This window comes from Bos mutus, chromosome 5 (assembly GCF_027580195.1).
Source record: "Bos mutus isolate GX-2022 chromosome 5, NWIPB_WYAK_1.1, whole genome shotgun sequence".
Lineage (NCBI taxonomy): Eukaryota > Metazoa > Chordata > Mammalia > Artiodactyla > Bovidae > Bos > Bos mutus.
Genome location: NC_091621.1, coordinates 100,340,671 through 100,355,627, shown reverse-complemented (window position 1 = coordinate 100,355,627; position 14,957 = coordinate 100,340,671). Strand labels below are relative to the sequence as shown.

Here is a 14,957-nt window from a genome sequence, read left to right as displayed (position 1 = left end):
CCCTCCCCTGACCTAACGCCAGCCACAGGCCTCGGGGACAGTTCCTCTACCCCAGCAGGCTCCTCCCACCATGAAGCATTGACTCTTGCCACCCTCTTGGCCTGAAATACTGTGCCCTCAGGTATATACATGGATTGCACCCTCCTCTCCTGCTGGTTTGAGTCAAATGGCCCCACTCGGGAAGGCCTGGCTCTGCCACGCTGTCTGAAATTGCCACCCATCCCTTCTTTGTTCCTCCCCTCACTTATTTTTCTCCTTAGCACTGATTACCATCCGACTTACTATGTAATTTGCTCATTCTTCTTGGTTATTGCCTTTCTCCCTCACTAGACTCTGAAGCCCCACAGGGAGGGATTGTTTTTGCTGGTTCTGCTCACTGCTGTGTCCCAGTGCTTAGCACACTGAGTGCTCAGTAAGCACTTGCTAAATGGATTACTCAAAAGCCTCCTGGTGTCCCTGCCAGCCGCTCCGTCCCCGGACCCATGCCTGCCTCACTGAGTGGTGACATGCTCGTGGGCACGTGGTGCCTTGCTCACCACGGAGTCTCCCGCATGGAGCCAAGGAGACGGTGGCTGCTCAGCAGAAACTGGCTAATAAGAGAAGGCCGAGGACTGTATCTAATGCACATTTGGTTCTCAGCACCTAGCGGAGCAATGAGATCTAGATTTGTTCAGGCTTGTGGTAATGGTAACTGAGTACCTCCTTATACTTTCATATTAATTTTTTTGTTTACTCGTAATATTATTTTAATAAAAAGCCGGCCTGAAGGAAGGAATGCCTGTTGCTCCAGATTATCCTATGCGCCCTCACAGACATGACTACCTGGCACCCAGACTCAGGCCTGGGACTGCAGCTCCTCCCTATGCTGAGGCCTCCACAGAGCTGTGCTCCCGCCCAGGGAGGTACAGAGGAGGCAGGTGGGCCCTAGCTCCAGCACACAAACAGCGGCACCAGCGAACGGGTGGAAGTTCTAAAGCAAGAATTTATTCCAAGTGCATGTGTGGGTGTGGACAGCAGAGACCCATATTTAAAGCAGGTCAGAAGCCTCTCACAGTCTCCAGCCCTAGCCCTTCCCTGGCCACCTTGCTGGCCTGAGCTAGAGCAAGGGAAGGGACTCCTAGTCCCCCACCCCCCAAAAAAACCTACAGGTACTTAAGGGCTAAAACAGAACCATACAGCCTTATTTTTATTAGCATCTAGCAAGAAAAAAAAAAATCAAGATTCCCTCTAGCCCTACTTCCGCCACCTGAGCCCTCAGGGAGCAGTGTCAGCTGGGGGAGCACTTGTTTCCGGAGATGTTCTTGGAGCCTGGGCACCTATGCGCTGCCACCCCTGTGCCTGCAGGCCGACCACAGGCCCCCTCCTCCACTCTGTGGGGACAGAAGGGCAGCTGGCATCTCTCCAGCCCTTAGCCATCAGCCTTGGGAACTTGGAAAAGATTGGCGATGTCTAGCAGAGCTTGGCGGATCTGGTTCCCAAAGCGCTGGGCATTCTGTGGAAGTCAAGAGTTCAGACCAACCTCCAGGCGAGCCCCTGCCCCCTGGCCCCACGAGCAAGGACCCTTCCAGACGTGCCCTGGGGGCGAGCCCCCGACCCCTGGCCCCAGGAGCAAGGGTCCTTCCAGACGCGCCCTGGGCCGACCCTCCTCAGGCAGAGTAGCAGCAGGGCAGACTCACTGTCTCTGAGCTGGAGAACTTGCTGGAGACGTGGAAGAAGATGGTGTTCTCACCCGCGATCATGTAGGAAACTCCATAGCCGTCATCTGCCACCTGAGGCAGTGTGGAGGGTAAAAAAGGAGAGGTGAGCTGACCTTGAAGATCTGAAAGCCAAGCTGATGTTATCCTTGTTCTGCGGACAAGATTCACAGGAAGGGGCCCACCCCCAGGAAACCGTGGGAAAACAGAGGAGCTCTGTGCCCCAGGGTTGCAGACCCCACCAGGGGACCCACAACCTTGCGTCCCCTCAGGAGGTTCAAGAGCACCGCCTCTCTCCACGGCGTCTCCAGCTCCCTGACCAACTAGCCTGTGTGAATCTCAGTGGCAGAGCTGGACTCTCTGTAAGCCCCCTTCAGAGAGCGCATCAGCTCCAGGCAGGGTCACTCCAGCAGGGGTGAGGTCCCATCCACTTTCCTCCCCACAGGTCGACAGGTACCCATTCTGTTCCCATGCCAGGCAGGTCCAGGCCTGTGCTCTTGCCTCTGGTCTGACCCCCTTTAGTCCCTGCACTCCCCAATGATACGCCCGTCCCCTAGTCCTGCCCACCTGCCCACCTTCAAGGGCACTTACAGGGCCAAAGCCACCGCCAGCACCAAGGTGTTTGGGGTACTTGTTTGGGTCGAACATACGGATCTGGAATTGAGCGATCTGGCTAGTGGAGAGGCGCCAGGGTTCTGAGAGCACCTGTGACAGGGAGGCCCTGCAGTCAGATGCTCTGCACACCTGCAGACAGTGGTACCTGAGCACCTGTCCCGGCTGAGGATGCAGAAGGGACGGATGCAGGGCCTTCCTGACTGTGGCCCTGGTCCCCGGTCTGTTCCCACTGTCACAGCATCTGCACAGAACCCTCCATCATGGGACCTGCCTGTCCCGCCCCTGCCTCTACCCGCACCCCGAGCTGTACCTCCTTATCCCACGCCACGGCCTTGGTGGCTGTCTGGGCACTGAAGGCTCCCTCCGCCCGGACACCCCAGTCCCCCTGAGCCTCTGCATTTCCCTCATGGGCGCTGCCACCCCCTGACATGTCACGTTTGTCCGTCCATCCCCACTCACGCCAACACCCACTCGCCAAGGGGAAGGCTGCTGCTTGGGGCCAGTCCACAGGCCTGGGCGGGGCATGGAGCAGGCAGAGCCACCGAGAGCGGGCCTGCGGACAGACATGCCCGTCCACACTGACCTCAGCCAGGAAAGGGGATTCGACTCCCAGGTACTTGGAGACCACGTAAAGGCAGAAGAGGTGCCTGTCAATCCCCGCCCCTGTCATGGCCAGGCGGTACATATTCTGGTGCTTCTCAGCAGCCTTCCGGAACAGACGTTGGAGGTCTTCGTTCTGGGGGCAGAAACAGGGCCGTGAAGAGTAGGTCTGACCCCGAACCCGCAGAGGCCGAGCGGTCGCCAGCACGAGGCCACGGGGGCTTACCAGGTGGTGCCCCTGCACCATGGCCTGGACAAAGGCTGTGGACTCGCGGGTGCAGGAGCGCACGGTCTCCGTCCGGCCCTCTCGGAACATTCTAGTCATTGAGGCTTCATAGGTCAGGCAGAACTTGCCCCTGTCCTGGGGAACACAGAAGGGTGAACCTTGGGGTGCACCCGGGTGCCACCCCGCCTGCTCGGCGGCCCGGGGCTCCTACCCGGAAGTGCGCCAGCTGCAGGGCGATCTGCACGAAGGCGTCAGGGCTGGTCCGGCACTTCTTGATGAGGCCTTTGCCAAAAGGCAGGAACTGGAAGCAGTACAGCTCCACATCGTCCGCCAGCGCCTTGGCCACCTGGTAGGAACTCTCGATGACCGCCTGGCACTGCCAAGACACGGAGGGGTCAGCTGGGGGCAGAGCTCTCCAGCAGGACTCTGGGGTCATGTCCAGAAGGCCTGAGGGCTGGTAACGGAGGAAGGCAAGGCTGGGCAGGCCTCAATGTCCTCAGGAGGAGATGCCACAGACAGGCCGGGGGCGTCAGCACAGAGGCCCCGCTGGGCTCTGGGGGGGAGGGAGCACTGACAGGTGCTTCCCAGACATGAGCTCACACCTCACGTATTTCTCCAACCCCCAGACGGTCCTGGGATCTTTGTTCTCCCTGGAGTCGGTCTGGACCATGAGAGACACTCGGACCTTTCCCCTGAGAGTGGGGCTGGGACAAAGGGGAGGCCTGCAGGGCATCTCAGGCCCTTGTCACTCTCACACAGCCACCCCTGCCCCTTCTCGGCCCGCACACCTGCTTAGGAATGTCCCACTGGAGTCGCTGAGGTGGGGGCAGCACAGGGTTGGGTTTGCCCAGACAGTGCCCCGTCTCTGTGTAGCCCAGATGGAAGGAGTCGGTGCCCAGGACAAACTGCAAGGGAAGGTCAGGCTGAGAGGCCGTCCTTGCCCTGCCACCCCGCCTCGAGCCTGCCCTGCAGGGCCCCTCCCGGGGCCTGTTACCTCCCAGAGGTGCCCTATGATAGGGGCGTCTGCCCACGCGTGCTCTGTGTTGAGTCCCAGCTGGCCGTTCTTGAAAGAGATGAGTGTGAAGGACTTGTCGAACCACCTGCAGCGGGAGGAGAAGGGCAGTTGGGGGAGGCGGGGGGAGTGCGGGGCCCGCGTGCGGGGGAGCCGGGGCGTGGTACCTGTTGTAGCAGTTGCCGTGCAACAGGGCCTTGCCGTAGAGGCTGAGGCTGGCCTCGTCCTCCGGGTCATAGTGGTGAGACTCCTCATCCAGAGCCACGAAGAACGCAGCGCGCTCGATGGCATCCAGGGCAGCCTTGTTCTTGCCAGAGCTGAAGAAGGCCTGGCGTGCCTGTGCCCACTCCACTCTGAGGGCACAAGGGCAGAATGAGGGGGGACCCCTGCAGGATGAGAGCCCTGCCCAGGACCTGTGTCTGCAGCCTCTGCAAAGCCGCATCCAGCCAGCAGCAGCTAGAGGTCACAGCAGCTAGAGGTCTCAGCAGCGACTCCCCGTTGCTGCCACCGGCGTTCCTGACGACGGCAGGTCCTGGTCAACACCGGGCACGCCGGGCCTACATCCCTCCCTCTGTCAGGCCTCCTGCCTGAGTTCCAGGGTGGCACGTGGGACCGAACTCCTCTCCTCCTGGCGCCCCAACTTGGGCCCCAATACCTTCCCCCTGCAGTGAGGGCTGCCAGTCTCTCCTCCCCGGGCTGGGGTGGGGAGGGGTCGTCCAGGATCCTCTGGAACTGCATCTCCAGGTCCCGAGGCTTGAGCAGGCAGGAGCCCTCATAGAGCCACACCTTGAAAAATCGGCCCTTGTGGTAGACAGCCACGTGCCTGCTGTCCGGGAGGTGCTGGAGCACATCTGTGGCAGAGGCCAGGGTGGACTCAGGCAGAAGCAGGGGTCCCCCGCCCCACATGCTTCCCCGAAGGCTCCAGCCCCACACCAGGTGGCCATGAGGACCTCCGCCTGGCCTGCCTTCCCCCAACCTTTGGGCATTGAGCCAGAATTTCCATGTCTCTCACTTAATGCCAACCACAATCCCCTGAGAGGCATTTCACAGAAGACGAATCTGAAGCTCTAGGAAATCACAGACTGTCCTGGAGCCAGAAATGCAGGTGCTGCTCCGGTGGCCCTGGGCAAGCCCGCCCCTCCTCCTCTACAGGCTCCTCAAGGCAGGAGCTCCATTAGGCTTTCTGTCGCTCTTGTGCAGGAGACTCTTCCCTTGCACCGGGAGCCCCTGCAGGGAGGGGCTCTGTCCTGGCCTCTCAGGGTCCCAGTAGTAGCATTGTGCCTGTAAGCAGTAGGTGTCTACTATCGGCCACAAACTATCTTTCGCAGTTTCACAACCCTAAGATGCTGAGGATGCTCAGGGAGCAGCATGCAGCAGGGCACTGGCGTGGTGAGCCCACGGCTGGCAGGGAGGGGCCTCCACCCACACCCCGGCACGCGTGCCCGGCTGCGACCCCGTACCTGTGTCCTTCCCTGGGATGCGAGTGGTGTTGAACATCCTCTCCATCTGGTAGGAGCACATGGGCACGAGGCCCAGCGCCATCACCTGGGAGGAAGGGCCGGCACGACTCAGATGCGGCCCCTCTTCCGGTCATGCCCTCACCCCCAACACAACTCACAGGCTTGATCTCTTCACGGTCCAGTTTACGGCGATACGTGATCATGGCGTGGACAGCATTTCCCAGGCGGGCAGCCTGCACGTCCGTGTTCTTGACGAGCACCAGGTCCTACAGGGAGACAGCAGAGCCTGCAGGGAGGCTGCGACACGTGTGCACGGTGGCCCCTCTGTCTGGGCGTCTCGTCCCCTTTCCCCAGTCCATCCTGCGTACTCTCTGAGGTGAAACGTGTGACCGGTCGTATCACCCCCTGCCCTGGCTTCGACCTGAGCTACTTTTCCAAACCCCTTGTAGCTGTTGACGTTTTGTTTATTTTTCTTGGAGGAAGAGGTTCCGCCACCACAGAACAGCTTAAACCCTCTGGCCTAGACAAGCTGCACATAGGTTTCTAGAAAGATAACTTTGTGGAGGAGGGGGATGGCAGCACCCTACTTGAAATGTGCTTTGGAAGAAGGAGAGGAGAAGGTGAGCAGGCCTGTGGCTGGGTGGCACCCCCAGCGGGTTGTGCAGCCGTGGCCTGGGAGCAGGAGGAGGGCCGCTCCCATGGGGTAGGAACCGACAGGTTAGGGACCTGAGCCCTAAGAGAAACAACTCTGGATCTACTTAAGACGCACTTAAGGAAGTTCCCTGCTGTCAGGACAGCTGGGAAGTCAAGGCTGGAAAGCCAGTGGGAGAACAAGGAAGGAAATGACAGAGCCTGAGCTGGGCAGGGCAGTGAGCCTGAGGAGCCCCGGGGGGACAGCATCAGGCTGCGGGGTCGACTCGGTTCTTCAGATCCGACGACAGTTGTAGGTCACGCACCCCCATCTTCCCTCTGCTTCAGGCCTCACTCCAGAACCTCCACTTGCTCGTGGAAACTACCGCCGCGGCTCTGAGCTGTCCTCCAGGTTCTGCCCCGAGACCAGGGTGGGGACAGAGCTGAACACAGAGCAGCCTGTGTGGCTCCAGCTCTCACCATGACGTAGTAGTTGCTGTTGACCACGATGGGGTTCCTGCCCCGGAGGTAGACGTACTCCTCCCACCAGTCGCTCACCTGGGGGTGGATGGGAGGTTAGAGTCGGGGCAGAGGGTGGTGTGTGAGCAGCCAGGACACAGGGAGGGTGAGGGTGAGCCCAGGAGGTAGAACTCACGTAGTTGGTTGCCCACCAGGACTTGAGTACCAGGTACTTCTGCAGCCTGGGGGCAGTCTTCTCCTCGAACTCCTTGGCCAGCGTCTCCATTCGATAATATTGCTCATCATCCAACAAGTGTTCCACGGATTCTAGGTACTGTCCAGGCAAGTCATCATCAGTGTGAGGGCCAGGCAGCAGGAGCCGCCTGTGTCCTGACCTTCCTCCAAGCCCAGCCTCACGGCTCCCTCTCAGGCTGACTCTTTGTAGGCGGCATTCTCACGTTTGAGTGAGTTCTTTGAGTGCAGCCTGCCCTGCACACTGGGATGCCTGACCCAGGCCCTCACCCGATGAACTGTGGCTGGCACGCTGGGCACCGGCAGCTTGGGCAGAGACGTCTGGAAGCTGTAGAGCATGGGCCGTCGGCCAGACAGAAGGCGGACACAGACCTGAGGATGCAGAGTGGAGAATGTTGAGGGGGAGGCTGGAGGAAAGAGCGGAAAGTAGCAAACACTGGAGGGGCTGCCCCAGACCCTCGGAACCGGGACACACCCCGCCAGGCACCAGTGCCCTGCCTGGCTGTCCCCTCCAGCTCAGAACCCAAGTGAGGCCCTGCGGTCTCAAACCAGATGCCTGGATCCCTCCACCGGCCCCACTCACAGCCCAGACTCTGGTCAGGTGGCTGGTCTGACCGTGCAACTCAAACATCCAACCGTGGTAGGAAAGCAGCAGTTTCAGGGTTTGGCGAAAGAAGAAGATGCCCATCATCCAGACCCCCGTGGAGAAGATGGCCATGCTGAAAAGCGTCCGGGTGTATGGGGTCCGGTAGGGACGCCTGTCAGAGAAGAGGAGAGGCCTGCAGGGGGTCCACTTGAGGCCAGCCTCAGGGTAATTCTGATTCTGCAGACCTGATGTATATAAAGCCATCTGGGGTAGGCACCAGAGGAGGAAAAACTCTCTGGATACACTCACATCTGAGCGCCTGAGAGCATCACACAAGAACTCACAGAAGCAGGGACTGAGCCGGCGGCCATCTCCAGGGAGGGCTGCCCTGTGACCTCCAGTGGCTAGTGTCCTGCACCTGCCCAGGAGTCTTGGCCTCAGAGCCCACCCAGCCCTCTCTCATGGCCTTACTTCTTACCCCTCAGGAAGCCATCTCTGGATATAATAGACCAGTCCCATGGAAATGTCCACGTTGTAGTAGGAGGAACCCGCTGTTGCCATAACCACGACCAGCCAGCTGGTGGGGCTGCCAGGGTACACGCCCCTGAGGATGCCATTCTGTGGGCAGAAACGGGCCATGCTCACAGAGCAGGAAGGACTGGGGTGAGCGGAGACCTGTGAGGTCTTTGCCCGCTTTTACTCCTCCAAATTCCCACGCCTGCACTGATTACTGTGTCCTAAGACCACCTCCTGCTCCCGTCTCCCCTCCCCACCTTGAGCACCCCTCTGGGCTCTGCAGGGCTGCAGCCTGTCACTCAGCAGAGCTGCCAGCCCAGATAGGGGAGGAGGACCTTGACAATAGGCAGCAGCTGACACCTGGCCTCTGCTTCCCTGGAAGGCTGGATTCTGCACCTGCTGGGAGATAGAGACCAGGACCACCTGCGCCCACCTTGATGCGAATCAGGCGTTTCTTCCAGGACCTGATCCCGGACAGGTAGATGTGTTTCAGCACCTCCCGACTGAGCTGGAAGTCGACCCCCTCTGGGGTCACAGTGAACTGGAAGGCCACAGCCTGGTGCGCTTCCGCCATCCTGGGGGTTGCTTGGCACCTGGGAGGCGGCAGGAGGGGGCGTGGGCAGGCTCAGCCGCCGAGCCGAGGCTCCGCCCCGCCATTGTCCGCGCTCCTGGCCCGCCCCCACCACCCTCCCTGGGCCAGCCCCCGTAGTGTCATGGTTTCCCCCAACCCCTGGCCGCAGGTCGGGTCCTTCAGCCTCGCCAACCGCCTCAGAACTTTCGCACAATGGTGCGGTGGTCGGCAAGGGGGTCAAGGCCTTGAAAAGTTCAGAAACCCCGAGGACAGCAAAGGGCGGCCTCGGGGGCGGGGGAGAGTGGCCTGGGAAGCGGAGTGTCTGGTTTGGAGTGAGGCGGGGTGGGCGCACCCCTAGCCGTATCACGTGGGACCTTGGCACCAGCCTCCACCCACCCCTTCCCCCCCAACCCACCCCTACGCGAGCTCAGAGCCCTGGGCCCGGTCGGCGGACCGAGCTAGCCCGCAACTCCACTCACAGCTAGGGTTTGCTCCTGTTCGATTGTGGGGCCAGTCGCTCTGGCCCGTGTCCGCACGTCCTTCAGGGCAGGCCACCTAAGTCCCGCCCTCGCCGGGAACCTGACACCCACTCCCAAATTTGGGTTGAGAACAGATGCGGGGCGGCAACGAGAATCTACCCCCACTTCACGACGAGAATCAGGAGAGGGGATGGGGAGCGGGTTTCTGCAAGCTGAAGATCGCTCAAAGTTCTGGGACCAACGGGGCTCACGTGAAGAGGGCGGCATTTGAACTAAAAATAGCTGAATGTAGGGAAAAGGTCACCCGGGTGTCAGCTGTGCCTCCTGTTCCCTGATGGCCAGTGCTGAGGGTGGGGCAGCCCCACCCCAGGGCCCTCTTTGCACCCATTACTCCCCAGTATGCGACCCAAGTCCCCCAGGTATTTATCACTTCTAAGCTGCAGTCAGGGCTGGGGGATGCAGAGGGCTCCCACTGGCAGAATAGCTCCTGACCAGCGTCAAGCCCAGATCACCCAACAGCTGTAAGCGAGGCTCCTTGCAGTAGTCCTTGGTCAATCTGTGTGCAATTCTTGGTGGGTACTTTCCGCAACACCCAAGGAGGACTAGGACAGGGCATGAGGGATGCAGCGAGTTTATTGTCTTATGGTACATACGCCAGGGCTTCTGCCCACTTGCCTGCGGTGGGAATCTGCTTGAACCTGGGGTCCGGGGGAGGTTAGCCTCCTTAACCCCAGTCTCAGTGGGGCTTAGCCCAGTCCCCAGGGCCTCCCCTGTGCCCCTCCCCCCAAGGTCCTGCCCTGGAGGCTCCAGGAGAAATGCAAAGAGTCGGAGGTGGAGTCAGGACGAGGGGTGGAAGCTGGTCATCTGGCCCTTCTGCTGGAAGTAGAACTGGAACCGAGACTGCGCATACTCCTAGGGAAAGAGTCCCCAGACGGTGAGAACGCTTGGGCCCAGCACCCCCAGCCCCTCAGTGTGCCCATGGCCACCTGACTACGCACAGATGTCCGAGAGGGCCCAAGGCGCCCGATGCGCTCCGTCCCCACATCTATCACACGTACCTGGGTTACTTACCAAGTAACCAAATTCTATAGTGGACATGGATGCCTGAAGGATGGACCAGAGACCCCAAAAGAAATGAGATGCCAGGGCATACCTAAGGGCAGGAGAAGCGTTCAGAGGACACCTGGCGCCGCCTGAACCCGGCCACCAGGACGGCCGAGCCTCAAGGCTCTGACTGCTCCCCGTCACCCTAAGCCACCCTGTCCTGACTCTTCCCCGTCTCAAACTGTTCTCTGCCAGCCTCAGACCTCACCGTCGCCTCCTGCCCCCACTCTACACTGACACCTCACCTGCAGCCCGGCGTCTACCCGCCGCTGCCTCCCTTTCCTCTGCATCCTGCTCTACCCTGCCACCTGTCTCCCCTCACCGATTAGCTTCCACCAGCAAATCTGCTTCCAGTTTCCTCTGCTCCTCTTGGGAGATGGTCTCATCTTTCTTTACCTCTGCCAGGTAGTGGCGAATAAAATGGAGCTGAGATCAAAAGACAAGAGTCAGGAAATGGGGAGCCTGGTGAGAATTTCCCAGTTAACACCCTTCCTCACCATTCCTTCCAGACTTTACCCTCCTTCTCCTGTACAGGCCAGGTCCTGTTCCCCCAGCTTCTGGCCCACATACCTGCTGTCCCTCAGTGGGGTAGTTTGCAGGCTGCGCTTTGTAGAAAGGCCACTCCTCGTGAGTATAATCGTAAACCCACTCACAAAAATGGTTCCCGATGTCAAAGCCCCTGAGGGAATAAGGTGGACACTAAGCCCCAAATACCCTAGGCAGCTAGGATGCAGAGATGAAGGCCTGGTCAGCCTTTCTAGGGCACTGTGGGAACAGGCCCACGGGAGGCCATCTGCTCACCCTCACCTGTAGTTATAACTGCTGTACTCGAAGTCCACCAGCATGAGGCTGTCGGTGTTTTTAGGCTCTGAGAGCAGTAAGATGTTCCCTGGAGGAAAGTGGTGAGATTCTGGTCACTCCAGGGCCCTCTGGCCCCCCTCACCTGAGGCTGGGAGACTCAGATGCCTTCTCTTACCTTCTTGGATATCATTGTGGCAAAAGACCACTGGTGATGGGGTAGTGTCTAGCAGCTTCCTGTAGGGGAACAGGGGCATGGGTCCTGAGCCAGAGTGACAAAGGAGGGTCAGAAGGATCCTCGTGGGCTAGACCTTGATTCCAGCCCTCAGCAAATCCTGGGGAGGACCCCACTAGGTGCCCACACCCCACACTTCCTGTGCTCCGTCCAGCCCCCTCCCGGACCCCTGCCCCTACCTTGTCCTGTCTGCCCCCACCTGAGGTTGCCCATCTCATCCTTCAAGCTGTACATCTCCAGCAGGTTCATCTGGGGAAGGCTGGTAGGGGGCAGGTCCTGGATCTGCTTTAAGTACCTGAAGCCCAAATAACAGGATACACTCAGTGTACTACCCCTCCCCTCTCCCCTCAGCCAGGCTGTCCTGCCCGTTCTGTCACTGAATGGCTTGTCTGGCAATCTTTGGAAGCCTGTTCTGTAAGAGGTCATGTTAGACAGTGGGACACTGGCTTCACTACTGGAGGGGAGGACAGAGCATCAGATACATTCAGTCGCAGCCCAGAGGAGTGACTGGCAGCTTGGGGGTTCAGTCATGTGCAGGAGCCCTGAGGAGGCTCCTGACTCACCGCTCCATGGTCCCGAATAGCCAGTGGGGCTCCTTAGTGAAAGGCATCTCCATGCCGTGGAACTTGGCCATCTTCGTGGCAATGGCTGCAGACAACACTGGATCTCGAAGCTCATGTGTCTTCAGTGGCCGGCTCTGCACCCAGGAACCTATCAGGGTGGTGAAGGGGCTGGGGCAGGTGGGGGAAGGGTGGGGGAACGGAGGTGGGGTGGAGTCAGGGCTTGGGGAAAACTCCCTACCTGGGGTGAGGGATGTGAAGGCAGACACTGGGAAGGGGGTGGGGGGGGAAGGAAGTGCTTCGGGTAGGTCAGGGCCGGGCTCGTACTGGGATGTACTGTTCCAGCCGGCCCTCTGGAAAGACTCCGTAGAGCTGGGGCCCCAGCGACCGCTCTGCAAGTATGGCGAACATCACACTTTCAAGGACCAAGGAGTCCACGCCCTGAAGGAAGATGGACAGTGAAGGGACCACAGTCACAAGGGGCCAAAGGCAGAGGGGCGCCAGCACACACGAGGGTCGACTCGCTCCTCCCACCACAGCTGGGACTCACCGCCGGGGGGTGGGGCGGGGCTCCAGAGCGCAGGCATTGGTATCATAATGGACAAAATACTCAACCCCTGGACTTTAGTGTCCTCCACTGCGCAGTGGGGACCACACCACCTGCCAGACTTGGGCGAGGGGTCCCCAAGGCCACGGCGGTCCTCACTCGCCCCTCACCTGCAGGATGGCCCCGTACAGCCGCAGCAGCACCTCCCGGGGCTCCTCGCCAACGCTGGGCAGGTGGTCGGGCAGCGAGCAGCGGAAGAGCAGGTTGCTGAGACCTCCGCTGCAGACCCACAGCAGGGCGCGCTCAGCCCGCCGTCCGTTCCACCGGCCCGGCGTCCAGCCCCCGCGCCCCGCGCCCCCGGCCCGCCCCCGGCCCAGGAACGCCGAGGGTCCCCAGGGCCCGAGCCCGACCCGGCGCGCGCACAGGAGGGGCTGACCCCTGACCTCCCACCTCACTGGGTCAACCCTCAGCTCCTCCGGCCGCGCCTGGCGCCAGGCCCCGCCCAAGTACTCTCGGCACCACTGGTAGGCGCGGCGCTCGGCGTCTCGTGAGCGCGCCGAGCCACGCCGCCGGCTCGGGGCCGCGTCGGGGCACTTAGCCTGCAGCAAGCTGCCCTTGGTCAGGCAGCCTCCGAGAGGCCCGCCTCCGACCACATCGGTCCCCTCGGCCTCCATGGCTCCAGCGCGGCCGGGCCAACGCCCCGTCGCCGCTCAGGTCCTTTGGGCGCGCTCGGCTCCTTCCGGCCGCGCTCGGCTCCGCTTCCGGCCAGCCTGCACGGCTCGGGTCGCACTCGGGTTGCCTGGTTCTAGTCGGCTCTCGGCGGGGCCCCTCGGCTCTCCTGGAGATCTTGATCCGGGCGCGCGTTCCGACGGCTGTGCCCCGGCCCTGCTCAGGGCGACGGCCAATGGCCTCTCTCTCCTGGCCCGGCCGCCGAGAGATAGGACGTTGTTTGGACCGCAACCCGGAAGCAGGAAATGGCGCGGGCCAATCAGAAGCGTTATGAGCGGTCGGGCCCTCGGCGCCCGGCCTGTCACGTGGACGAATCACGTGGGCCAGTGGCGCGTCCTAGGAGCCGGTCGGACTCTTCAGGGCGGCTACCCGGGAACGCTCCCGTGAGGCAAGGTGGGCCTTCGCCAGAGTGTGGGAGCGCACAGGGCAGCGTGGGCGGCGGCGGCCCCTCGGTGGACACATTTGGCCCCCGGGGCAGTCGGGCAAGGAAGTTCAGTTCAGTCGCTCTGTAGTGTCCGACTCTGCGACCCCATGAACTGTAGCAATCTATATGATTGCTGATATATATATATGATATGTATATATGATTGATATATATATATGTATATCATATATATGATTGAATCTATATGATACAGCAGTCTATAAGGATGGATATATCCCTGCTCCCTGGAGCATCTATACTAGTTGCGGTGGGAGGAGACAGATAATAAACATACAAGAAATTACACATTGTGAAAGGAGCTACGAAGGAAACAAGCAGCATGTATTGTGACAGAGAAATGAGGTAGGAAAGCCTTATTTTAGACCAGGTAACGGAGAAGGCAATGGCAACCCACTCCAATGTTCTTGCCTGGAGAATCCCAGGGATGGCGGAGCCTGGTGGGCTGCCGTCAGCGGGGTCGCACAGAGTCGGACACGACTGAAGTGACTTAGCAGCAGCAGCAGCAGCGGAGAAGGCAGTGGCGCCCCACTCCAGTACTCTTGCCTGGAAAATCCCATGGACGGAGGAGCCTGGTAGGCTGCAGTCCATGGGGTTGAGAAGAGTCCACACGACTGAGCGACTTCACATTCACTTTTCACATTCATGCATTGGAGAAGGAAATGGCAACCCACTCCAGTGTTCTTGGCCTGGAGAATGCCAAGGACTGGGGAGCCTGGTGGGCTGCCGTCTATGGTGTCACACAGAGTTGGACACAACTGAAGCAACTTAGCAGCAGCAGCAACAGCAGACCAGGTAGTGAGGGCTTTTGGTAAGGCCAGTGCAGTAGCAAAGCCAAGGTCCTATTTCTGGTTCAGTGTAGTCGCTCAGTTGTGTCCGGTTCTTTGCAGCCCCATGGACTGCAGCACGCCAGGCTTCCCTGCCCACCACCAACCCCCGGAGCTTGCTCAAACTCATGTCCATCCAGTCAGTGATGCCACCCAACCATCGCATCCTCTGTCCTCCCCTTCATGAGTCTGAGCAAGCTCCAGGAGATGGTGAAGGACAGAGAAGCCTGGCGTGCAGCAGTCCATGGGATCACAAAGAATTGAACAGGGTTAAGTAACTGAACAAGAACAACATGTATGGATGTGAGAGTTGGACCATAAAGAAGGCTGAGTGCCTTTTGAGCACTGAAGAAGTGATGCTTTTAAACTATGGTGTTGGAGAAGACTCTTGAGAGTCCCTTGGACTGCAAGGAGAGCAAACCAGTCGGTCCTAAACAAATCAACTCTGAATATTCTTTGGAAGGACTGATGCTGAAGCTGAAGTTCCAATACTTTGGCCATCTGATGCAAAGAGCTGACTCACTGGAAAAGACCCTGATGGTGGGAAAGGTTGAGGGCCAGAGAAGGGAGTGGCAGAGAATGAGATGGTTGGATGGCATCATCGACTGAATGAAC

General features: G+C 59.9%; 2 protein-coding genes across 3 annotated transcripts; both read right to left on the bottom strand.

Moving 5' to 3' along the window:
* Window positions 1–962: 962 nt before the first annotated feature.
* CPT1B (carnitine palmitoyltransferase 1B) lies at window positions 963–9,344 on the bottom strand. The gene is made up of 19 exons (XM_005903406.3): window positions 9,101–9,344; window positions 8,484–8,643; window positions 8,013–8,152; window positions 7,532–7,706; window positions 7,219–7,320; window positions 6,893–7,030; window positions 6,718–6,795; window positions 5,766–5,873; window positions 5,608–5,692; window positions 4,803–4,998; window positions 4,315–4,500; window positions 4,130–4,235; window positions 3,924–4,040; window positions 3,347–3,511; window positions 3,136–3,270; window positions 2,893–3,045; window positions 2,286–2,399; window positions 1,677–1,769; window positions 963–1,492 (listed from the first exon to the last, which is right to left on the bottom strand). Exons 2-19 carry the CDS (start codon window positions 8,622–8,624, stop codon window positions 1,409–1,411), a joined length of 2,316 nt encoding a protein of 771 aa, XP_005903468.2. The 5' UTR covers window positions 8,625–8,643; window positions 9,101–9,344; the 3' UTR covers window positions 963–1,408.
* A 371-nt stretch (window positions 9,345–9,715) lies between these two features.
* On the bottom strand, window positions 9,716–13,300 carry CHKB (choline kinase beta). 2 transcript variants are annotated; one of them, XM_070371369.1, is made up of 11 exons: window positions 12,795–13,300; window positions 12,515–12,623; window positions 12,125–12,238; window positions 11,801–11,934; window positions 11,437–11,532; window positions 11,181–11,239; window positions 11,012–11,093; window positions 10,775–10,883; window positions 10,527–10,630; window positions 10,159–10,253; window positions 9,716–10,012 (listed from the first exon to the last, which is right to left on the bottom strand). In XM_070371369.1, exons 1-11 carry the CDS (start codon window positions 13,016–13,018, stop codon window positions 9,837–9,839), a joined length of 1,302 nt encoding a protein of 433 aa, XP_070227470.1. In that variant the 5' UTR covers window positions 13,019–13,300; the 3' UTR covers window positions 9,716–9,836. The 2 variants fall into 2 exon arrangements, with proteins under 2 accessions (XP_070227470.1, XP_070227471.1); XM_070371370.1 differs by having other exon boundaries at window positions 10,172–10,253.
* Window positions 13,301–14,957: the final 1,657 nt, after the last annotated feature.

Excerpts from the sequence above, each read along its gene's own strand:
- CPT1B (XM_005903406.3), bottom strand. The coding sequence starts at position 8,624 with ATGGCGGAAGCGCACCAGGCTGTGGCCTTCCAGTTCACTGTGACCCCA. Across the intron at positions 4,501-4,802 it reads GCCCTCACTGCAGGGGGAAG|AGTGGAGTGGGCACAGGCAC; the intron begins GTATTGGGGCCC and ends TTGTGCCCTCAG. Across the intron at positions 1,493-1,676 it reads AGTTCTCCAGCTCAGAGACA|AATGCCCAGCGCTTTGGGAA; the intron begins GTGAGTCTGCCC and ends TGACTTCCACAG.
- CHKB (XM_070371369.1), bottom strand. The coding sequence starts at position 13,018 with ATGGAGGCCGAGGGGACCGATGTGGTCGGAGGCGGGCCTCTCGGAGGC. Across the intron at positions 10,884-11,011 it reads TACAGCAGTTATAACTACAG|GGGCTTTGACATCGGGAACC; the intron begins GTGAGGGTGAGC and ends TTATTCCCTCAG. Across the intron at positions 10,254-10,526 it reads TTGCTGGTGGAAGCTAATCG|GTATGCCCTGGCATCTCATT; the intron begins GTGAGGGGAGAC and ends TCCTGCCCTTAG.